At 44.6% G+C, this 25180-nt stretch overlaps 1 protein-coding gene and 1 pseudogene across 8 annotated transcripts in view; one reads left to right on the forward strand and one right to left on the reverse strand.

Moving 5' to 3' along the window:
- DIS3L2 (DIS3 like 3'-5' exoribonuclease 2) overlaps positions 1-25180 on the reverse strand; it is a 385604-nt gene that overhangs the window by 180785 nt on the left and 179639 nt on the right. For all 8 annotated transcript variants that reach the window (XM_070070055.1, XM_070070058.1, XM_070070061.1 and 5 more), the window contains one exon: positions 4372-4545. In XM_070070055.1, coding sequence (XP_069926156.1) covers positions 4372-4545 — 174 coding nt within the window. The remainder of the gene's footprint in view (positions 1-4371; positions 4546-25180) is intronic.
- LOC127491830 (COP9 signalosome complex subunit 8 pseudogene) lies at positions 5771-6389 on the forward strand (annotated as a pseudogene).

Consider the following 25180-nt stretch of genomic DNA (forward strand, 5'->3'; position numbering starts at 1 on the left):
AGTGCTGGCATCCCATGTGGGCACTGGTTCCAGTCCCAGCTGCTCCTCTTCCGATTCAGCTCTCTGCTGTGGCCTGGGAAAGCAGTAGAAGATGGCCCAAGTCCTTGGGCCCCTGCAACCGCATAGGAGACTGGGAAGAAACACCTGGCTCCTGGCTTTGGATCGGCTCAGCTCCAGCCATTGCGGCCATTTGGGGAGTGAACCAACGGAAAGAAGACCTTTCTCTCTGTCTCTCTCTCTTACTGTCTGTAACTCTACCTCTCAAAAAAAAAAAATCTTAAAAAAAATAGGCGATCTTATCTTAAAAAAATGACTGCAAGGAGCCACAGATTGAAGATAATATTAAAAAATAACACTAACCAGTAATACTACTAACACCAGAAAAATGATAAGCTGGCATTTCTTTTGCTATTAATATGAATCCATCTCTAGCCACATTATGCTTCTAACAATGGCTGCTATTTACCTAGAAGATACTTTAAAAATAAATGCATGCAATCTGTCCCTTCAAGGTCAAAGTGCCACCTTAACAATGAGAATGACAGGTTACTGCATTTTGAGAATTGCCATATTCAGGTTTTACATTTTTCCCTTGTCATGTGATTTGGAGCCTAAAATGCTGCAAGTATATACACACTCACTCATGTCCATACCCATTTTAAAAGATGCCTGTTGAAAATTAACCAAAGATTATGAACCCATTTTTTAAAAAGTCTAAAAATGCAGGACTTTTTCAATTAGTCCATGAGAACTGACTGATATCAGGCAAAATAGAAATTTATTAGCTGGATTTTAAAATGAATTGGAATACAACTGCTGAATAGAGCTGGAAATAAGTATGATTTGGTGAGCTCAGCTCACGCCTTCTAAAGATAGGCTTTGTCAGGGGCGTAGCAGTTAAAGACTCCACTTGGGACACCCACGTCCTGTATCAGAGGGCCTGAGACTTCCCCAATCCCAACGTCCCTCTTCTGTGCACCCTAGAAGGTAGCCAGGGAGGGCTTGAGTATTTGGGGCCCTACTACAAACATGGAAGACCCAGACTGAGTTCCCAGCTCCTGAGTTTGGCCCAGACCAGTCCCAGCTGTTGTGGGTACTGGGGGAGTGAACCAATGGATGGGAGACTTCCGCCTGTCTCTCCGCATTTCCAAAAAATGTATCTTTGGGGATGGTAGTGTGGCATAGTGGGTAAAGCTGCCGCGTGTAGTGCTGGCATCCCATACAGGCACCAGTTCAAGTCCCAGCTGCTCTACTTCTGATCCAGTTCTCTGCTATGGCCTGGGAAAGCAGTGGAGGACGGCCCAAGTCCTTGGGCCCCTGCACCTGCATGGGAGACTTGGGAGAAGCTCTTAGCTCCTGGCTTTGGGTTGGCGCAGCTCTGGCCATTGTGGCCATCTGGGGAGTGAACCAGCGGGTGGAACACCTGTTTCTGCCTTTCCTCTCTCTCTGTGTAACTTTAACTTTCAAATAAATAAATAAATCTTTTAAAAATGTCTCTTTTTCAGTTAGAATAACCATCAAAAATCAGGCCTTTGAATTCCCATATTATCACAAGTTGTGAATGCAAAATTTAAAACAAATGAATATTCAATCACATTGTTGTCAACAAAAGTAAAATTATTAATATAAACAGGGTTTTCTACACCTTGTCTAAGTGAAATTAAAATATTTAATAATTTATTTCATTCACACATCACTTTTGTTATTTTTCTAGTTTTACCCACATTTATATGTACATATATAATAAAGTAGTAAATTCACTTATAATTTTAAAATAAAAACCGATGTATTAGTGGGAATGTATTTTCAACAAAGTTTGGTGATTACTAATTTAGGCATCAAGAAGCAGTTGAAAGATTTTAAATGCAAAGAAGTAAAGAAAACTGATTTGAATTTTAGAAACGTAACCCTGAGGCTAACAGGTAGGGGAAAAGTGTTCAGAGGTCAAAGCAATTTTAAAAACAATTCACATCACTATACTAAACAGCAGAGAGTGCACCATATCCGTCTCTACCTTTGGATCTTTCCACAGGCACACAGGTACGCTTCAGCAGAGACCTTCTGCAGAGTGAGGCCTTTCATCCCGTAATCTAACCCAGAAGGCAGTGAGGTCCAAAGAAATGGCAAGAAGGAGCCGTGGAGGGGCACTCGTGGTGCTGGGCCTCGTGGCTGCTGAAACGTGCTTAAGCATTATAAAAGTTATTTTAAAATAATTTGGATAAAGCAGTGCTACACAAATTAAAGTAAAATACTGTTCCCTACATCCTTACCCCTCCCTGACCCCACTTCCTGTGGTAAGCACTGCTGATAGATTTATTTCCTTGTATACAGGTGTATATTTGTCTATGTATACATATATGTTTATATGTATGTGTGTACATTTATAGTTTTTATGTTATTTCACTTTCCAAAAAACAGGCTCATAGTCGTGGTTTCAAAATTTGTTTCTTTCACTCAACCATATATATGGTGGTCGTACTTCTAGGAATGTCCACATGGATCTAGCTCCTTTTTTGCAGTGTCGTGGGGGAACGCTGTGTCATACTTCACCTTGATTATTAAACCATTCTTCCTGATGGGCATGAGCAGGGCCCCCAGTGTTTCACTTTTACAACAGACCAGCAGTGAGCATTCTTGTACACTTCTCCGAGTGGGACAGACTCCTGGAAGCAGAGTGCTGGGGTGAAAAGCCAGGCACATCTACAATTTTGATAAGTACTGCAGACTGCCTATATTCAAAGGATAATGTCAGTCATTCATTCTGATCTTCTTATTAAAATTTTTTATAGCTCCCTAGGTTCAGGAAAGATCTCAACAAACAAGCTCCTGAATTTGTATATAAGAAAACAAAGATTCAGAAGGGTTAGGATTTGGGCCTGAGGTCTCTATGTACGAGCAGGAGTTCAGTGGCTTCCCACTGAAAGCTAGGACTGCCGCTTGGGCTAACTGACTTCCCATTTGACGTGTTCTACTACAGGCACTAGCAAGTAGAAAAGGGGTCTAGCTATCATCTCCTTTTCCTTGTCCAGCAAGGAAAGTGAAACAAGACAGTAAACTCCGAAGGACGGCGAATGGGAGCAGAGAAGGAGTCTCCCCAGAGCAGGCCTAGCAACAGGCACCAGGAGCTGAGGGCATCGCAGGCTCGGCAGCATGCGGCGAGCGCGTGTGCTGCAAGAGGCTCCGACACGGGACAGCCTTAGAGGAAAACCTTCCACAGACCCAGCGGTTGTATGAAGGGTTTCTCGGTTCTAAATATCTCCATGTGGCATCCAAAATGAATGCCAGTACTGAAACCAAATTCTGAAGAGAAATATCAGAAAAGAACTAACATCCCACAACGAAGAAACGTCTTCAAAGAAGATGTTGTTATAAAAATACCACAAAAGTACTTTCCAACAAATTCCAGACCTAAAAGTAAAGCTTTAAAATGAGGCTCCAAGTACAAAAGACTCAACTCCCTTGCTGTGTGCCTGGAGAGGCCCATTTAAAGGAAGGCACTTCCAACCAGATAACACCCTGTCTGTGATTGATCAGGCCTATGGAATTAGCAAGAAGAGAACAAAGTGCCGACTGAACTTTTTGGAATTAGAATGGTTTAGAAAAGGGGTTAGGTAGCTTCTCCCATCCAAGGCTAGATGGTAAATATCTTAGGCTTCACAGATCACATGGTCTCTGTTGCAAACACCCATCTCTGCACTTAAAATGCAAAACACTCATGGGCAATATACAAACAAAAAAGCATGGCTGTGTTCCAATGCAGTCTTATGGACACTGAAATTTGAGTTTCATATAATTGTCATAAAATTATTCTTTTTTAATTTAATTTATTTGACAGATAGAGTTAGGCAGTGAGAAAGACAGAGAGAAAGGTCTTCCTTCTGTTGGTTCACCCCCTAAATGGCCGCTACAGCTGGAACTATGCCGATCTGAAGCCAGGAGCCAGGAGCCTCCTCCTGGTCTCCCACACGGGTGCAGGTGCCCAAGCACTTGGGCCATCCTCCACTGCCTTCCCGGGGCCATAGCAGAGAGCTGGACTGGAAGAGGAGCAACTGGGACTAGAACCCGGCGCCCATATGGGATGCCGGCGCTGCAGGCGGAGGATTAACCAAGTGAGCCATGGCGCCGGCCCATAAAATTATTCTTGTTTTAATTTTTTCCAATCATTTTCAAGTATCAAAACCATTCTTAGCTCCTGGGCTGTTCAAACAGGTAGTGGGCTTGATTTACCTTGTGGGCCATAATTTGCCAGCCTCTGGTACGAGAGCACTCGGCTGAACTGAACAGCTGCGATGGAAACACTGAGTCCCTAGGGGAGTTCACTTAGAAGGCAGAGGGTGGACAGAGCTGTCTCACGGAGCTTCCCGGCTTTACCTTAGGTCTCGTCTCTTGTTGAACTCCTCTGGCGGAACAGTCCAGGGCAGCCTTTGAGGGAGACATTCCAGAACTTCTGAAGAGAAATCAGAGAAATCCACACCATACTCTGTTAGGATTCCTTCTGTTTCAGGTTCGATTTCACCAGCCTGCCCAAGACTCTTAGCCAGCTGCCTGGTGGACAGAACAGAGAGGGAACAACTGGATTAGTGAACAAAACATAAGCTCCCGTCCCCTCCCAGAAGGTGAGGTGTTAAGTCATGACCCGAGTGTTAAGTTAGGAATTCTAACCCAGGAAACAGGACTGGAAGGCTTTTCTTAGGAGCCTCACAACTGTTCGTTTATTTATTTATTTATTTATTTATTTATTTTTGACAGGCAGAGTGGACAGTGAGAGAAAGAGACAGAGAGAAAGGTCTTCCTTTGCCGTTGGTTCACCCTCCAATGGCTGCCGCACCGCGCTGATCTGAAGCCAGGAGCCAGGTACTTTTCCTGGTCTCCCATGTGGGTGCAGGGCCCAAGCACTTGGGCCATCCTCCACTGCACTCCCGGGCCACAGCAGAGAGCTGGCCTGGAAGAGGGGCAACCGGGACAGAATCCGGCGCCCTGACCGGGACTAGAACCCGGTGTGCCGGCGCTGCAAGGTGGAGGATTAGCCTAGTGAGCCGCGGCGCCGGCTGACAACTCTCTCTTAGAGAGGCTGAAACTGCCACCACTGAGGGCTTGTCAATGCTGCCTCCTGTCAACACCATTAGAGACAATTCTGACCAACACCGTCTGCTGTTCAATCACTGCTCTGAGTGCCTACAGCTCGAGTCACGCTCAGCGTGTTAGATCTGATATCCACTTTACTTTACAGTTCTACTAGTTTTTACCTTCCACATAAAAAAATCATTTTAATACAAAAGTAATAGATTTTCATTGTACAGAGGTTAGAAAACACAGAAATGCGTCATGAAGAAAACTAAAATTATCTAAAATCCAATCACCTAGAAAACCACCATTCACATTTTAGGGTACTGGCTCGTTAATAAGACTGCATTTCCTAGGACTGTCCTACACAATTAGTAGGGCAGATCTCACTCCTAGCCGTGGCTCATCCAGACTTAGCTCTCACTGCAGAAGCACTGCCATGCCGCATGCGCATCACGTAGGAAACATGCTGACCACCCAGAAAGCACATCAAGATGCCTGGGATGGTGAAAAATGAGGAAAAAAGAACAGACGTCTTGAAAATATCCAAGTACTTGAAAAATTAAACAATGTATGAGTTTAAAAACCTGAAAAGATAAAGTGTTTTGAGCTTCATGAAAAGCATCACTATCTGTGAGACGCAGGGCCGTCTGGAAGGCGCAGCGCTGAGAGGAGCAGGCCGTGGTGACGGCACAGATGCTTCAGTTTCCGAATGCTCCTGCATCAGTGGGAGAGCCAGGAGCTCGAGGTCCCTGCAGGGACCACTATGCCCAGCGTATGGTCAGTTTCTCGCTTCATATTTACTCCACAATGACATGAACAGTGCACGCCATCTTTGGGAAAGCTACAAAATCGGCGAATTCTGAACCTGGGGGAATTTGGCCCAGTAGGAGGAAGAATTCAGCAGAGGCGTTTCCCTGGGATCTATGCAAGCATCACGCTTACCAGGGGTCCGAGCTGGTGCAGCCAATCATGGAAGCATGGGGCACGCGCTAAGGAGCCGGGCCTTCAGCCTGGTCTCCCAGGCATACACCTCAATAGCTGCCAGACTGCACCTTGTTGGGCTTCCTGTTGGGCTGTGAAAGCATCTCAGAGCAGTGGTGGCTCCACAGCGCTGACCCCTCAACAAGGACGGTGCTGCCCAGAAAGCCAGCTGCAGGGCCCAGATGTTGCCTTTAACAGACTGATTCTCTTACCGGAGCCTGCCCCAGCTCCTCCAATTCCTAATGAGTAGCGAGCGGGTAGCCAGATGGACTGACGTGGCTATCCCTGAAAACTCATTTATCACAGAACTCAAGACCCATCTTCAGAAGCCTGTGTACTGACACACGGAAAAACGTTAACACTTTTATTTTAATATATTTTATTTGAAAGGCAGAATTACAGCAAGGGGGGGGGGACAGAGAGACTTTTCTTCCACTGGTTCATTCCCCAAATGGCCGCAAAGGCCAGGGCTGGACCAGGCTGAAGCCAGGAGTCAGGAGCTTCTCTGGGTCTCCCACGTGGGTGCAGGGGCTCCAGCAGCTGGGCCATCTTTCACTGCTTTCTCAGGTTTGTTAGCAAGGAGGTGGATCAGAAGTGGAGCAGCTGAGACTCAAACCAGCACCCACGTGGAATGCACCAACTATGCCACAGTACCGGCCCTGACATTTGTATTTTAAATTTATTGGTTGGATTAAGCAACTCAGCATTCCTTACTGAGGTATGTGATAAAATACACATAAAATATAAAGTGTACATATACACCTGTCCTCAAACACGCTGAATAGCCGTTGAGATAATTCTCATTTTGAAATACTCAGCAATTTGGATGGAGCCTGTCAGTATTATACAGTTTCTACTTCCTAGTGACTCAAAATGAGCTTTTTGCTTCACGCTGCCAGCCGTCTTCGCTCTACCCCAGCACACACTGCACTCCCATCTGTACCACTTGCTGACGGTCATAGCAACTGATTGGAGTTTGTGCCTGCAAGCACGGTTGTCTCTGGATTGATGGGAATTGTGACTCACGCCCTCCTTGGAGAATATGCTGTCTTTTCTCATTGCCTCCTGAGAATCAGTAATTTGGGATGCAGGAAAATAGCCAAGGGTCAAATAAACTGTTTCCTTAGTTTAAAAAAATTGTGAGAAGCAATTAATGGAGTACTTTGAGGGAAATTTATAGTAGTAAGTCTTCAAACAAGAAAAGAAGAGGGGGCCCAGCTCTGTGGCATGCTGGGTAAAGCTGTTGCCTGAGACCTGGCATCTGATGTGGGTGCCGGTTCAAATCCCAGCTGCTCCACTTCCAATCCAGCTTCCTGTTAAAGTGCCTGGGAAAACAGTGGAAGATGGCAGAAGTCCTTAGGTCCCTACACCCACATGGAAGACCCAGAGGAAGCTCCTGGATCCTGGCTTTGGCCTGGCCCAGCCTCAGCTATTGCAGCCATCTTGGGAATGAAACAGTGGGCACAAGATCTCTCTCTCTCTCTCTCTCTCTCTCTCTCTCTGTAACTCTGATTTTCAAGCAAATAAATAAATCTTAAAAAGAGAGAGAGAGAGAAGTGTGAGATCAATGACTTAAGCTTAGCTTCTATCTTAAAAAAACTGAAGGACAACAAATAATAAAAAAGAATCAATGGACAGAAAATGAATGATGAAGAAAATCAATAAAACCAAAGACTTGTTCTTTCAAAGTGAATAAAACACATAAAAGTTTTAGCCAGACTGATCAAGAGAAACAAGGAAGGGGCTGGCACTGTGGCACAGCAGGTGAACCCACCATCTGCAGCACCAAGATCATATATGGGCACCAGTTCAAGTCCTGGCTGCTCTACTCCTGATCCAGCTCCCTGCTAATGCATCTGAGAAAGCAGCAGAAGATGGCCTAAATGCTTGGAACCCTACCACCCACGTGGGAGAGCACTTGAAGTTCTTGGCTGTTGGCTTCAGCCGGGCCCAGCCCTGGCCATTGTGGACATTTGGGGAGTAAACCAAAGCACAGAAGATCTCTCTCTCTCTCTGTATCTCTTTCAAATAAATAACTTCTAAAAAAAAAAAAAAAAAAAAGGAAGAAGAACAACAATTCATCAGTATCAGGAACAAGAGGGGACATCATTACACATCCCACTTGCAATAAAAGGATAGTAAGGTGATTATGAATGACTTCATGCCAATAAATCCAACATCTCAGATGAAATGGACACATTTCTTCAAAGACACACATTACATACAATTTGTCAAAGGAAATCAACATTGGAGCACTCCTCCATTAAATAAACTAAATTCATAGCTTAAAACCTTTCCATAAAGAAAACTCCAGGCCCACATGGCTTTACTTTTGAATTCCATTAAATATTTAAGAAAAAAAATCGTTTCAAGAAGGTTAAGACCAAAGCTCAGTGACTTTCTATGTCCACCAAAAGAGTTTCTTAAAAAATGGACCAAGCAGGATCACTAGCCATCAGGGAATGCAAATCAAAACCACAATGAGGTTTCACCTCACTGCAGTTAGAATGGCTCTCATACAGAAATTAGCAAACAACAAATGCTGGCGAGGCTGTCGGGGAAAAGGTACCCTAATCCACTGCTGGTGAGAATATAAGCTGGTGCAGCCACTGAAAAACAGTATGGAGACACCTCAGAGCCCTGAACACAGATCCACCCTATGACAACCCAGCCATCCCACCCCTGGGAATTTACCTAAACCAAAAGAAATCAGCATCTGAGTTACCTGTACCCTTGTGTTCATTACAGCACACGTCACGATAGCTAAGATACGGAATCAACCCAGATGTCCATCAACTGTTGACTGGAAAAGGAAATTATGATACATATACACTACGGAGTACTACTCAACTGTAAAAACAAAAATGAAATTCTGTCTTTTGCAAACTGGAAACCATTACACTTAGTGAAAGAGGCCAGTCCCAAAAAGACAGATATTATATGTTTTCCCTGACCGGAGGTAACAGAGTACCTGAAATATAATGTATTGGAGTGAAATAGACATTTTGAGATTCAAGGATTGTTTACAGCCCTTGTCTCTTGCGCTGGGGAACGGTGTTTTCTTCTTCAGACTACCGAACTCTTACTTAGTGTAGGGTTAACTATAAGATCAGTCTAGGTATTGCACATGGGTGGCAGGAACCCAATTACTTGAGCCATCACCACTGCTTCCCAGAGTCCACACTACCAGGAATCTGGAGTCAGAAGTCAGAGGCAGGTATCAAACCTAGGCACTCCAATATGGGATGCTGGCATCTTAACCAGTGTCTTCACCTACCAGCCCAAATGCCTGTCCCAAGTTTTCTTGATGAAGTCTAATTCCTTGCATCCATTCAGTAGTGGAAGAGCATTTAACTTAATAAACTCTTTTTTCCCCCAAAGAAACCTTTTATTTAATGAGTACAAATTTCATAATTACAACTTTGGGAATATAGTGATTCTTCCCACCCTCCTAAATAATATAGCATTGCTTTTTTAAAATCTAAGTAAAATGTAAAAGATACGAGATAGAAGATGTTACAGTAATTAATTTAGGATATGCAATTCATACTAATACAACATAGGTAAAAGTTTTCATTTGGGAAATAAAAAGTACAAGTCAAATTACAGGTGCTTTGTAGAAATAAGTTCAGCCTTATGAGTCAGAGCACTGGAACTTTAGGTTAGTTTTCTTTGTGATTTTGGGTAAATTTAAACATCATTTGTAACTCATTTAAAAAAATAAAAAAAAGATCATTAAGTAAACTGAAAATAGATGTAAAAATTAAGAGTGAGAATGTGAGAGGGAGGAGAAGAAGGGTTGGAGCGTGGGCAGGGAGGAGGGGAAGTATCACTATGTCCCTAAATCTGAATATATGAAATACACAAAACTTGTATAACTTAAATTAAAGAAAAAAAAAAGCTGGAGTAAGATGGCAGCTGAGAGGCTCTCCACAGAGACACCAAGTGGTATAGCTATTCACATGTCAAGTCATGTGCACAGGGGCTAAGGAAGCCAAGTGAGAGATCACAGTGCCTGGCCTAGTGAAATAATAAGACGCACTGAGGAGGGCAGGAAGGAAGGAGTTGTGGTATCATCCCCACCCCCAGCTCCAATAATGTTGTGTGCAGAGAGATGCCTCCCTTTCAGAGGAGGGAGAAGGAATTAAGTCGATGTTGGACTTGAAACCCAGTACCAGGCCTGCTATGGTCAAATCTAGAACCAGAAAGGGGCCCAAGACCTCTGCCCTTATAGCAGTCTGAGCTTTGGACCCTCCTTAGCCAGGTGACCCTCTCCCAATCTTGAGGCAAACAGCACAACAAGATTCCAACTGGGGAGTAGGGAGGAAAAGTGATCTTAGGACTCTGCCTTGAAGCTTAGTGGGGCCCTCCGAGGTGAGACTCATCAGATAATGCCCAAAGGCCTCCATACTCACAGCAGTGCTGGCAGACTGAGTTCTAGGTTTGCCCCAGCATCAGGCACAGATCTGTAGGAACCAGTGGGATGGGTTTATTTTGGCCTGCATCACTGCCAGCAACACAGAGGCCTGGAGTACATCATGCAGGGCCCAGGGACTGTGAGACTTGGGTGCGATCCAGCTTAGCATCAGCCTGAGCAGCCAAGGGACTGGCACCATCATCTCTCCCCCTCCATCTCCAGTACCTAGTGAAGAGTAAGACATCCAGAACAGAGGAGCAGGGCAGGGAGGTGAACCCACAGCTTTGCCTTGAAGCCCAGAGCCAGTTCCAGTGCAGTGAGATCAGCAGCAGATGGAGACCTCGGGCCCTATCGTCAAGCCAGTGCTTGCAGTCAGAGCCTCCAGGCCTGCTTGAATGTCAGCAGAGACCTGCAGTCTGGCAGAATGGACGAGTGCTGTAGCCTCCATCGCTCCCAGCCTCGTGCAGGTTTGGTATGCATCTGCAAGGCAGGGTAGGGCCCCGTGGCTGTGAGACTCAGGTGCAAACCAACTTAGTGTCAGCTTGGGCAAAGGACTGCCTTCATCACCCCTCCCCTAACTGTGGACAGACAGCAAAGAACAACATTCCAGCTGCTTGGAGTAGGGCATCAACGTGAGCAGAGGATTGCACCTTGGAACTGGTAAACAGAAACCACAAACTTGACAAACACTAATAGTCCTTGTCCCCTGACAAGACTCTGGACCTGCCCAGTCCTGTGGCCCCAGTTGAGGGACTTATCCAAGCCAGCGTCACCTGTGGTTCCTCTCAGCAGCTATGGGCCACAAGGACACCTCGGCAGCAGGCAGCCCAGGGCAAGGCCCTATCCCAGGCTGAACTGGTCTTGGTGGACTGCAGGCCCCAGCTGTGATCTAGCATTGCAGCATAGGTGGCCACAGGACTGGACACTTCATTCTTCCCCTAAGCCCTGACAGTATAACATAGAAAGAGTAACTGCTTAGGAGAAAAAAAAGGTAGGTGGGTGCCGAGATATTGCACAGAAACTTGGGATTGGCACTGTGGGGAGCTGCATATCACTGATGGACTTTGGGCTGGCATTATCATGACCCTGGACCCAACCATGCAGGCTGCTACCAAGACTCATGTACTGCTCCCAAGACTGAGAGCAACACGCCATGCCCCATTGCCACTGCTTTCGATTGCAACGAAGACCATATAAGACTATACTACAGCATCCAACTGGAACCAATGGCAAAACAGCCTAACAAACCAACATCTGATGACACATCTCAGGAAAAAGCTTTTTACCACAAAGGCTACTCATTAAAAGTGACAGAAACAACTAAACTGCCAGATACACAAACATCAACACAGGGACACGGGAAATATAAAACAACAGGAAAGGCGACACCCCCAAAGGGACACAATAAAGCTGATGCAAGCATTCAAAAGAATGATTAAAGGATGCTTAAAAACATACAAGAGAATGCAAACAGTTGAACGGAATAAGGAAAACAATGCATGATATTAATGAGAAATTCAACAAGGAGACAGAAATCTTGATATCAAATAAAAAATACTGTTGAAAGCCTCAATGATAGACTAGATCAAGCAGAAGAAGTAATATCTGAAATTGAAGATAGGTCAAACAAAAGAAAAAATATCAAAAAAATATGAAGACAGCCTCTGAGACCTTAAGGATACCACTAAATGAAGAAATACTCGATGGTGGGAATCCCTGTGGGAGAAGAGAGGAACACGTACTCAATGAAACAAGACATGAAAAGTCTCCCAACATGAAGACAGAAACATTTAAGCAAAGGAAGCTCACAGCACCCCAAACAGACATGACCAGAAAGATCCTCACTACGAGAAAGAATGCTAAGATCTGCAAGAGGAAAGAATGGAGTCACACTGAAGGAGGCCCCCATTAGACTAACAACAGATTTTTCAGCAGAAACCTTACAAGCCAGAAGGGAATGGAATGATAAATTTCAAGTTCCAGAAGAAACAAACTACCAACCAAGAATACTATACCAGCAAAGCTATCCTTCATGAATGAAGTAGAAATACTTTCCAAGATAAGCAAAAACAGAAGGAATTCATCACCAGCAAACCAATGTTACAAAAGATGCTCAAGGCAGTCCTACACACAGAAGAAAAAGAAAGATAACTACCATCTTGAAAACATTTAAGAATATAAAACCTACTAGACAAAGAAAAAAAGGATATTCAAAATAAATAGGAAATTTTTTAAAAGAAAGGAGTAAGTCAATATATATCAATAATAACCTTGAATATAAATGCACTAAATTCCTCAATTAAAAGATACAAACTGGATGAATGGATTTTTAAAAAAAGAGCCAATGATAATGATATGCTGTTTTCAAGAAACTCACTTTACCCGTAAAGACATATATAGACTGGGGCCAGAACTGTGGTGTAGTGGGTAAAGGTGCCACCTGCAGTGCCAGCATCCCATATGGGTGCTGGCTTGAGTTCCAAGTGCTCCATTTCCAGTCCAGCTCTCTGCTATGGCCTGGGAAAGCAGTAGAAGATGGCCAAGGTGATTGGGCCCCTGCACCCACATGGAAGAATTGGAAGAAGCTCTTGGTTCCTGGCTTCAGATCAGCCCAGCTCTGGCTGTTGCAGCCATCTGGGGAGTGAAGCAGCAGATGGAAGACCTCTCTCACTTTCTCTCTGCCTCTGCCCAAACTCTACCTTTCAAATAAATAAGTAAATCTTTAAAAAAAAAAAAAACACGATATTCATAGACTGAAAGCTAAAGGATGAAAAAGATATCTCATGCAAACAGAAACCACAGACAAGCAGGAGTAGCTATACTAGACAAAACAGACTTTAAAACAAAAACTGTAAAGCGACAATGACAGTCAGTACATAATAAAGAGAAACCAATACAATAAGATATAAAAATTGTAAATTATATCTACCCAATGCCAGATCATTCAATTATATAAAACAAACTTTATTAGATCTAAAGAGAGAGAGAGAGAGTAGCTGGCATTGTTTTAGTGGGTAAAGCAGCCACCATATGGGTGCTGGTTCGAGTCCTGGCTGCTCCAATCCAGTTCCCTGCTGATGCATCTGGGAAAACATAGAAAGATGGTCCAAGTACATGGGACCCTGAACACCCATGGGAGACCTGGAAGAATCTCCAGGCTCCTGTTTCGGCCTGGCCCAGCCCCAGCCATTGTGGCTATTTGGGGAGTGAACCAGCAGATGGAAGATATCTGAAGATATCTCTCTCTTTGGTCTATTCCTCTCTCTCTGCAACTTCACCTTTCCAATAAATAAATAAATCTTTAAAAAAAAAAATAGAGGGGCCAGTGCTTTGATGCAGTGGGTTAAAGCCCTGGCCCACAGCGCCAACATCCTATATGAAAGCCGGTTTGAGTCCCAGCTGCTCCACTTCTGATCCAGCTCCCTGCTATTGCACCTGGGAAAGCAGCAGAACATGACCCAAGTTCTTGGGCCCCTGCACCGACATGGGAGACCCAGAAGAACCTAGCTCCTGGGTTCAGATCGGCTCAGCTCTGGCTGTTATAGCCACCTGGGGAGTGAACCAGCGGATGAAAGACCTCCCCCCTTCTCTCTCTCTCTTACCTCTCTCTGTAACTCTGTCTTTCAAATAAATAAAAAAATCTTTTAAATAAATAAATTAATTATTTTTAAAAATAAGTAGAGAAGAGATATGCTCCAGTAATGGGGAACTTTAGCACCCTACTTCCATCAATGAACAGAACACAACAACAAAGAATCATCAGAATTAAACTGGACTACCCACCAAACAGACCTAATATATATTTACAGGATATTTTACCCAATAGCTGCAGAATACATATTCTTTGCCTCAGCATGTGAAACAGTCTCTAGGACAGACCATATTATTAGGCCACAAAACAAGCTGCAACAAATTAAAAAAACTCAAAATCATATCAGGTATCTTTTTTAACCACAATGGAATAAAACTAGAAATTAACAAAAAAAGAAACTTTAGGAATTAAAATATATACATGGAGACTAAACCACATGCTCCTGAATAAACAATGGATCACTGAAGAAATCAAAAGGGAAATTTAAAAATTCCCTGAAACAAATGAAAATGGAACCAACACACAAAAATTATAGGATACAGCGAAAGCAGTACTTAATGGAAAGTGTACAGCAATAAGCACCTGCATTTTAAAAATACGACATTAGACAAACTGACAATGCAATCAAGGACCCGAACAGCAAGAACAAACAAAATCCAAAGTTGACAGAACAAAAATGTTTCAATATCAGAGTAGAAATGAATGAAATAGATTCTTCTTTTTTTGAAGATTTATTTATTTGTTTGAAAGGCAGAGGCAGAGACAGAGAAAGAGAGGTCTTCCATCCACTGGTTCACTCCCTAGATGGCCTCAACAGCCAGAGATGCACCGATCCAAAGCCAAGAGCCAGGAGCTTCTTCTGGGTCTCCCATGTGGGTGCAGGGGCCCAAGCTCTTGGGGCATCCTTTGATGCTTTCCCAGGCCATCAGCAGAGAGCTGGATCAGAAGTAGAGCAGCTGGAACTCGAACTGGGACCCATATGGGATGCCGGCACTGCAGGTGGTGGCTTTACCCGCTATAGCACTGCCCCAGAAATAGTCTTTTTTTTTTTTTTAAGATTTATTTTCTTTATTTGAAAAAGTTACAGAAAGAGGTAAAACCAGAGAGAGAGAGAGGTCTTCCATCCCATTCGTTCACTCCCCAAATGGCAGCAATGGCCAGAGCTGAGCTGATCCAAAGCCAGGAGCCAGAAGCTTCTCCTGGGTCTCCCACACAGGTACGGGGCCCAGGAACTTGGGCCATCTTCTACTGCTTTCCCAGGTCATAGCAGAAAGCTAAGCCAGGACTCAAACCAGCAACCATATTGGATGCCGGCACTGCAGTCTGGGGCTTTAACCTACTGCGCCACAGTGCCAGGCCCTAGATAGAGGCTTTTTTTTTGGACAGGCAGAGTTAGACAGTGAGAGAGAGACAGACAGAAAGGTCTTCCTTCTATTGGTTCACACACCAAATGGCCGCTATGGCTGGCACACTGCGGCCGGCGCGCTGCGCTGATCCGAAGCCAGGATCCGGGTGCTTCCTCCTGGTCTCCCATGCAGGTGCAGGGCCCAAGCACTTGGGCCATCCTCCACTGCACTCCAGGGCCATAGCAGAGAGCTGGACTGGAAAAGGGGCAACTGGGACAGAATCTGGCACCCCAACCAGGACTGGAACCCGGGGTGCCAGGGCCACAGGTGGAGGATTAGCCAAGTGAGCCGCAGTGCCGGCCGAAATAGAGTCTTAAAGATAATACAGGGCCAGTGTTGCGGCATCGCAGGTCAAGCTGCCTTCTGTAATCCTGGCATCTCACGTGGGTATCAGTCTCTGTCCCAGCAGGTCCACTCCCAATCCAGCTCCCTGCTAACACATGTGGGAAAGCAGCAGCAGATGGCCCAAATGCTTGGCCCCTGACACCCACGTGGGAGACCAGGATGAAGTTCCTGGCTTCTGTCTTTAGCCTGGCTCAGCCCTGGTCATTGTAGCTATCTGGGGAGCAAATCAACAGATAGAATATCCCTCTCTCTGTCTCTCCTCTCCCTCTCTATATATAACTCTTTCGAATAAATAAATAAATCCTTAATTAATAATAATACAAAGCTTCAACGAACAGGCAGAAACCGTGGTACAGTGGAGTAAGCCATTGCCTGCAATGCCAGCATCCCAAATGAGTGCCAGTTTGAGTCCCAGCCACCCTACTTTTGATCCAGTTTACTGCTAATGTGTCTGGGAAGGCCATGGAAGATGGCCCAAGTATTTGGGCCCTTGTCACCCATGTGGGAGACACGGATGGAGTTAGGCTCCTAGTTTCAGCCTGGCCCAGCCCTACCCACTGTGGCCATTTGGGGAATGAACTAGCAGATGGAAGAAATCTCCCCCTCCCCCTCCTCTAACTACATCTTTCAAATAAATAAAAAAAAAATCAATGAAGATAAACAAAATTGATAAACCTTTTGCTACACCAAGAAAAAAAGATAAAAATTCAACAAATCAGAGATGAAAAGGAGAGATGATACAATGGATACCACTGGCCGGCGCTGCAGCTCACTAGGCTAATCACCCCGGGTTCTAGTCCCGGTTGGGGCACTGGATTCTGTCCTGGTTGCTCCTCTTCCAGTCCAGCTCTCTGCGGTGGCCCAGGAAGGCAGTGGAGGATGGCCCAAGTGCTTGGGCCCTGCACCCGCATGAGAGACCAGGACGACGCACCTGGCTCCTGGCTTCAGAGCGGCGTGGCGCGCCAGCTGCAGCGCACCAGTAGTAGCGGTCATTTGGGGGGGTGAACCAACAGAAGAAAGACCTTTCTCTCTCTCTCTCTCTCTCTCTCTTTCACTGTCTAACTCTGCCTGTCAAAAAAAAAAAAAAAAAAAAACCCACAATGGATACCACGGAAATACAAAGAATCATCAGGGACAGTTTTGACTAACTGTATGCCAACAAATTGGGAAACCCAGAAAAGTGACTATATTTCTGGATACATAACCAAAATTGGACCACGAAGACAATGAAAACCTGAACAGATTAACAATAAGCAATCAGATTGAATCAGTAATAATAATAAAGAAAACCCTCTTGACTAACAAAAGCTTGTGACCAGACAGCTTCACTGCTGATTTCTTGCAAACTTTAAAGGAAGAACTAACACCAACTGCTCTCAAACTACCTCAAGCAATCAAAAGGATTCTCAAACTCATTACTGTAATTCCAAACCTTATAAGGAAACAACAACAAACTATACGCCAATATCCTTGATGAACACAGATGCAAAGGTTCTCAACAAAATCTTGGCAACCTGGGTCTGGCACGGCGGCACAGTGGGTTAGCTGCTGCCTACAACACCAGCATCCCATATGAGTTCCAGTCCTGGTGCTCTACTTCCAATCCAGCTCCCTGCTAATGCACCTGGGAAAACAGTGGAAGATGGCCCAAGTACTTGGTTCCTGTACCCACTTCAGAGACCAGATGGAGCTCCAGGCTCCTGGCTTCAGCCTGGCCCAGCCCTGGCCGTTGCAGCCATCTGGGGAGTAACCAGTAGATGGAAGCTCTCACTCATGTTCGCTCTCACTCACTCTATAACTCTGCCTTTCAAATAAATAAATAAATAAATCTTTTTAAGAGAAACCCTGGTAATTCAATCTAACAACACATCAAAAAGATCACTCACCACAGGTAGAAGATATCTCAGGGATAGTTCAACATATGCAAATCAATATATGTAATATTTATATATCAATGGAGTGGATAAAAATCATATGATCATCTCAATAAATGCAGGAAAAGAATTGGGCAAAATTCAACATCTATTCCTGATAAAAACCCTGAACAGGAGCCAGCACTGTGGTGCAAGTGGGTTAAGCCACCACTAGGGACACCAGCATCCCATATCAGAGGGCTAGTTCAAGTTCTGACCATTCTGCTTCCGATCCACCTTCCTGCTCATGTGTCTGGGAAAGCAGAGGACAATGGCACACATAATTGAGTCCCTTTCCACCATGTGGAAGACCTGGACAGGTTCCAGGCTCCTGGCTTTGACCTGTCCAAGTCCTGGCCTTAGTGGCCATTTGGAGATTGAACCAGGAGATACAAGATTTCTCTCTGTGTCCTCCCCCTTCTCTCAACAAATAAGTGTAGAAAGAACATATATTTTATATCATATATAATATATATTCTTAGAATTTTATCTATGAACTACATTGAGTCAGCTATCTTTGTAACTCGAGAATTGAAAAAAAAATAAATAAAAATACCAATGACAGGGGCTAGTGCTGTGGCGTAGCGGGTTAAGCCTCTGTCTGCAGAGCCAGCATCCCATACAGGCACCAGTTTGAGTCCCGGCTGCACCACTTCCCATCCAGCTCCCTGCTAATACACCTGAGAAGGCAGCAAAAGATGGTCCAAGTCCTTGGGCTCCTGTACCCATGTGGGAGACCGGGAGGAAGCTCCTGGCTCCTGGCTTCAGATTGGCTCAGCCCTGGCTTTTACGGCCATTTTGGGAGTGAACCAACAGTTCACTCCTGAGATACAAGAATGATTCCTCTGAATTAAAAACAGAATAAACAAACCATGACCAATATAAAAAAGGTATAAAACATGCTATCTACTTCCTTCCTGAAAAAAATTATTTGTGATTCAAACCAGAGGAGAGATGACTCATAAGTGAGGATTTAAGAATGGCAAGTTGGGGGCCGGCGCTGTGGTGTAGCAGGTAAAGCTGCCATCTGCAGTGCCAACATCCCATATGGGTGCCAGTTAGAGACCCAGCTGCTCCACTTCTGATCCAGCTCTCTGCGATGGCCTGGGAAAGCAGTAGAAGATGGCCTGACTCTTTGGGTCCCTGCACCCATGTGGGAGACCTGGAAGAGGCTCCTGGCTCCTGGCTTTGGATAAGTGCTGCCCCGGCCATTGTGGCCAACTGGGGAGTGAACCAGCAGATAGAAGACCTCTCTTTCTATCTGCCTCTCCTCTCTCTGTATAACTGACTTTCAAATAAATAAATCTTTTTTAAAAAAAAGAATGGCAAGTTATAAGGAGGTTAATTGTGTACTATGTTGAGACAAAAGAGACTACCACTATTGAACCACCGTTAACCTATAAAACACAATTTCATATTAATCTTAATATTTAAAATTATATACAAATAAATATGGTGTACAAATAAAATGGTATAACTAACCACACATTCACCACAGTATCCATAGTTTCTAGAGGTGTACACACAATGAGGTCTGTCATGCACTGTTTCTCAGAGAACACACCGACAGGAGCGCACACACATTCCCCTGTGTGGTAGGAATTTCAGTCACAGTGTTTGTGAGGGAGACCTGGGATACAGCAGCCATCCCACTCTTGCCTTGTGAGCATGCAGTGTTTATCCTGCAGGATACAATCTGGCCAAAAATGACTACCTCGTGCCTACAGCAGAAAAGGGCCTGACAACCTGGATAGAGGACATTTTACAATATCCAGCTTTTGAAAGCAACGGAGAACTGATCATTGAAGATGGGGTCAGGAGGGAACCATCTAAATGCCCTATTAAAAATAAATAAATAAACAACTCTTAAGTAACTGGGCTGTTACCAACCATATGGGAGTCCCCAGCTCTTGGCTTTAGCCTACCCAACTCTGGGTCATTACAGGCATTCAGGAAGTGAGTGAACCAAAGAATAGGATCTCTCTCTCTCTTTCTGTCTCTCTCCCCATCAGATAAATAATAAATTTTTAAAAATTTTAAGATCTTTTAAAACCCTACATGTAAGAGTGAAGAAAGGAACTGGCAGAAAGATAAAACATGCTATATGGAAATGGCCACAGGAACGACAACCACGACCAAAGACCTTCACAAGAACTCACACCTGATGAAAATACTGGTGCCATCAGACGAGATCCGGAAGCAAAGATACAAGTGCAAGAGCAATAAATAAGTGACAAAAGGAAATAAAAACTAGGTTTCTGAGACTCAGGAAATCAGTAGAAAAGAACAAAAAAACCATCCTGGCAACAGAAATACACCGGAAGTAACTAACAAAGAACTGGCACTATTTAAAAAGTTAGGATTCTAGGAAAAATCTTAGAAAAATGTTGAAAATGAAACTGGAAAGTATAAAGAGTTAAAAAGATTAAAGAGAAAACAGACAGATGTGAGAGCAGATCAAAGAGGTCCTCCACTGGCATAGCTGGTATTCCCAAAGAAGGAACTAGCTATGAGGAACAGAAACTATTTCCAAAGATATGGCTAAGACAGTTCTGAGACCTCAGAAAAACACTAACACAGAAAATGATCACTGAAACATACTCTAGACAAACGACTGGATTTGAAAGATTTCAAATGCTAGAATGTGGGGCTAGAACGTTTCTGAAACATACTCTAGACAAACGACTGGATTTGAAAAATTTCAAATGCTAGAACGTGGGGCTAGAACATTTCTGAGAACTACTGTCGCTCCCCCACTCACGGAGGAACGACACCGGACCCTGCGCTGTTCTCTTTGCCTGGTCCTTTCCCGGGTTTGCTCCTGGTCCCCCACTCGCGGAGGAACGACACCATCCCGGGTTTGCTGCTGCCCCCACCCCCCACCCCCCGCCTCCATGGAGGGGTGGCACCCCCGCCGCTTTCCCGCTTCTGCGGAGGGGCGGCACACCGCCGGCCGGCTCTCTCAGGGGTTGCTCAGATGTTCCTCAGATGTTTCTGGTGCATGTTGTCTCTCTCCTCCTTAATAGTCCTCTTCCACCAATCCCAACTCTGCTGCCCACATGCCGAGCACGCTGCTCTCCTCCAATCAGGAGCAGGATCAGCTCCTGCAGCTTATTGGTCGAATTGGTGAGGCAGCTGTGTAGAAGTTGTTTACTCTCTCTCAGCACCATATTGTGGGAGATCAGATGCATAGAATTAGTCTTAGCAGTTCCAGTAATTTAGTCTAGTCTTGGTTGCTCCCCACAACTACCAGATAATAGGGCTTGGAGTTTGGAACAGCTATTCAGATATGTCATGGGAGGCCCACATCTCATGTGGAGTGCCCCAGGGACAATGCCAGCCCTGCTTCCACTCCCAGCTTCCTAATGACGAGCCCGCTGGGGGGCAGCAGGTGATGGCTCAGGTACGTGGGTCCCTGCCCCTCACAGGGAGATCCAGGCTGAGCTTTGGGCTCCTGGCTTCAGCCTGGGAAGTGAACCAACAGATGGAAGATCTCTCTCTCTTTCAAATCTATAAAAATTAAATGAGTTAAGAAAAAAAATCCTACTAGATGATGGACTAGAGGCTACGCAGAGATGGAGAATTTTCCCACCAAGAAGGCAGTGCTGAGAGATGGATGCACACACACGTGGAGTGAAGGCTGCAGGGCAGGAGGACCAGGCCAGCACAGCAGGTGCTGACCCTCCGTTGTCAGAGCAAGTCCTGTCCGCCAGGACAGACTTTGTACTCTGGCAAACTTTTTCACCAAGTTACACTCTGAACCCAAAGAATTTCAATCTGTTCAGTGAAGTCACAACGCGGCTGCTAACGTCAAAGCTGTGAGCTGTGCTTTGGGTATGGCTTCCGGATGTGACCACTGGCTCCCAGCTTCAGAGAACATGTCCCCAGTACTCTACTTAAATAAATTCATCAGAGATTTTCATTTAGAGATACATCTGATGGCACCGCAGACTGCCAGTTCGAAGGAGACAAAATCTAACCAGTCGGCACACTGGATGAGCCCTGCTCATGGGGCCCGTGAGGCCCCCAGTGAGCCCCATGCTACCCGTCTGCTGCCTCTCTAAAAGCCAGAACACTGTGGGAGCTGAGCAGCGCAAAACCTGCTGGGGAACTCACTTAGATGCTGTCCATTTGTCTTGCAGAAAGGGTTTGTTTTTGTCTTTTAAATTTGATTTCAGTGTAAATTCCATTTAAAATGAATCCTGAAGCAACATTCCCTTTCATGTATATCTATTCATGTATAATTCAAATATGACTTTGAATTGGTTTGCCTGCCTTCTATTCACTACCAGAAGGGCAACGCAACTGCAATTCAGTGCTGCATTGAAATGCCTGGTCACTCGTAAACAACACGGACCAGCCTGCCCTATGGTAGAAAAATGCTGGTTAAATCACCTCTGGGGACGCCCACGTCCCACCTCAGAGCCTGGGTTCGAGTCCTGCCTCTGCTTCTGATCCAGCTTCCTGGGAGGCACCAGGGATGGCTCGATACTTCCATCCTGGCATCCACGAGAGAGCCCCGGGCCGGGCTCCTGGCTTTGCTCTAACCAGCCCGCACCTGCTGCAGGCATTTGGGGAGTGAATGATGGAAAAAGATCTTCCTCAGTCTCTCTCTCTACCTCTCACCTTCCCTCCCTCTTTGTGGCTCTGCCTTTCAAATAAAAAGAAATAATTTCAAAGAAATTCTCTCAGCCAAGAAGAACTTGAGGAGACACATAGCATGTGGGATCCTGAAACACAAAAAGTACGTTAGTTCAGCCGCGGCGGCCATTGGAGGGTGAACCAACGGCAAAGGAAGACCTTTCTCTCTGTCTCTCTCTCTCACTGTCCACTCTGCCTGTCAAAAAAAAAAAAAAAAAAAAGTGGATAGCCATTGAAAATTAATCAACATTGGTTCATTCAGCATATACGCAGAGCATACTAGTAGGCTAACAGAAGAGGAAACCAGTACTCAATCCTATCACTGTCCCAGTTATCGCTCCTTTCTGGCACGTGTCACCTCCTAGCTGTGTCACTGCCTCAGCCTGCTCCCTTCCTTAATCCACGGAGAGGACCACCCAGCAGGAGAGCAGCACTAAGAACTGTGTATCTCAGGTGCACACTACATGCTGGTGAAATGAAAATATGAAATAAGGCTTATAAAAAAGGATTTAATGAATGAATAAATTAATAGAGTTACAGAGAGAGAAAGATAGACAGATAGACAGACCTCTCTGCTGGTTCACTCCCCACATGGCCACAATGGCCAGGGCTAGGCCAGGCCAAAGCCAAGAGCCAGGAGCCAGGCTCTTCATCTGGGTCTCCTACATGGGTACAAAAGCCCAAGTACTTGGGCCATTTTCTCCTGCTTTTCCCAGACCATTAGGAGGGAGTCAGATCAGAAGTGGAGCAGCCAGGACAGAACCAGGACCCACGTGGGATGCCAGTGTGGCAGGTGGCAGATTAACTGGTGCGCCCCACTACTGGCCCCACAAATAAGACTTTGAATTTTGAAAAGAAGTATATTATTATTCATTTTTTGGGTTAAGATTTATTTGAAGTTTTTTTTAAAGATTTATTTAATTGAAAGTCAGAGTTACAGAGAGAGACAGGTATCTTCTATCCACTGGTTTACTCCCCAAATGGCCACAACAGCCAGCGCTGAGCCAGGCCAAAGCCAGGAGCCAGGAGTTTCTTCCAGGTCTCCCACATGGGTAGCAGAGGCCAAGCACCTGGGTTATCTCCCACCGGTTTTCCCAGGCCTTAGCAGGGAGCTGGATTAGAAGCAGAACAGACAGGACACAAACCAGCACCATCGCAGGCGCCGGCTTTCACCTGCTACGGTACAGTGCGGACTCTGAAGTACATTATTCTTCCCTAAAGTTCCCAAGAAAACTAAGATAATAAAAGTGAACAAAACCCAGAGACATGCATTTAGGTGAATTTTCAAGTGGTTTAACAATCAGCTACCATATTAGCGAAATTATTATTTACATGTCAAAATGTTAGAAACAAGAAATGCCACAGCTTTTATCCAAAGCTTAACTTATAATCAGTTATAATATAGTCAATATCTCTGCCCCAACTATGAGTTACTAGTTCAAAAGATCTGAAAACAAAATAAAAGTTACAGGAATTAGAATGGAAGAAATAAATCTTTTATAACTTATCAATGATATGATTATCTACATAGAAAGTCCAAAAGAAAATACATCTAAAGAACTGAAATAAGGGGATTTGACAGGATGATTGGATATAGGATTAATATACAAAAATTTATTCTAATACTATATACCAGAAGAACTGAGAAAATGCAACTCAAATATCTGTTTCTGAAGACATCATTAATAAGATGAAAATACAACTCATAAACTTGAGAGAAGATACTGTGCTTATCCATGACTGCTAAAAAGATTACTTTCTAGAATATATTTTCACTCAAAAAAATCCAAAAGACAGTCCAATTAAAATGGTTCAAAGCACAAATGAATGCTAAAAGGAAAAAGTACAAGTTTAAGCATAACTACAATAATGGCACAGTCTCAAAATAAAAATCTCCCCAGTTGAAACCTATGCTGTGGTATAGTAGGTTAAGCATCTGCCTGTGGCATCAGCATCCCATTTTGGTGCCAGTTCGAGTCCCGGCTGCTCCTCTTCCAATCCAGCTCCCTGCTGGTAGCCTGGGAAAGCAGAAGATGCCCAAGTGCTTGGGCCCCTGCACCTGTGTAGGAGACCAGGAAGAAGTTTCTGGTTCCTAGCTTCAGATCAGCTCAGCCCCAGCCTTTGCAGTCATTTGGAGAGTGGACCAGTGGATAGAAGACACCTCTCTCTCTCTCTCTAACTCTGCCACTCAAGTAAATAAATAAATAAAAGGTTCTTTGGGAGGAAAATTTAAGTATTACAAACTTCATGTATTTCCTAAGTACAACTTCAGGAATACAGTGATTCTTCCCACCATACCCACCCTCCCCCACCCTCCTCTTTCCCTTCCCATCCCCAGTCCCATCCTCCACTAAGATTCATTCTCAATTACTTTATACACAGAAGTTTTACAGTTAACTCTCATAATACAACCCATGGAGGACAGAGGTCCTGCATTGGGAGTTAGTGCACAGTGACTCCTGTTGTTAATTTAACAATTAACACTCTTCTGTGTGACGTCAGTGACCACCGGAGGCTCTTGACATGAGCTGCCTAGGCTCTGGAACCTTAATGAATAAACAAACTGCCAGTATTTAGACAAGGCTATAAGCAAAGTGGAAGTTCTGTCCTCTCTTCAGAGAAAAGTACATCCTTTGATGACCACTTCTTTCCACTGGGGTCTCACCCAGAGAAATCCTTCATGTAGGACAATAAACAAACCTTAAAAAAAAAAAAACTCCCCAAAAATACACTATCATAATTACAGGATAAAAATAGTAGACTGAGGATACTAACAGATACATTTTTAGCCAGATGGCCACAGTTCTAACATCACTGG

This window comes from Oryctolagus cuniculus, chromosome 3 (genome assembly GCF_964237555.1).
Source record: "Oryctolagus cuniculus chromosome 3, mOryCun1.1, whole genome shotgun sequence".
Taxonomy (NCBI): domain Eukaryota; kingdom Metazoa; phylum Chordata; class Mammalia; order Lagomorpha; family Leporidae; genus Oryctolagus; species Oryctolagus cuniculus.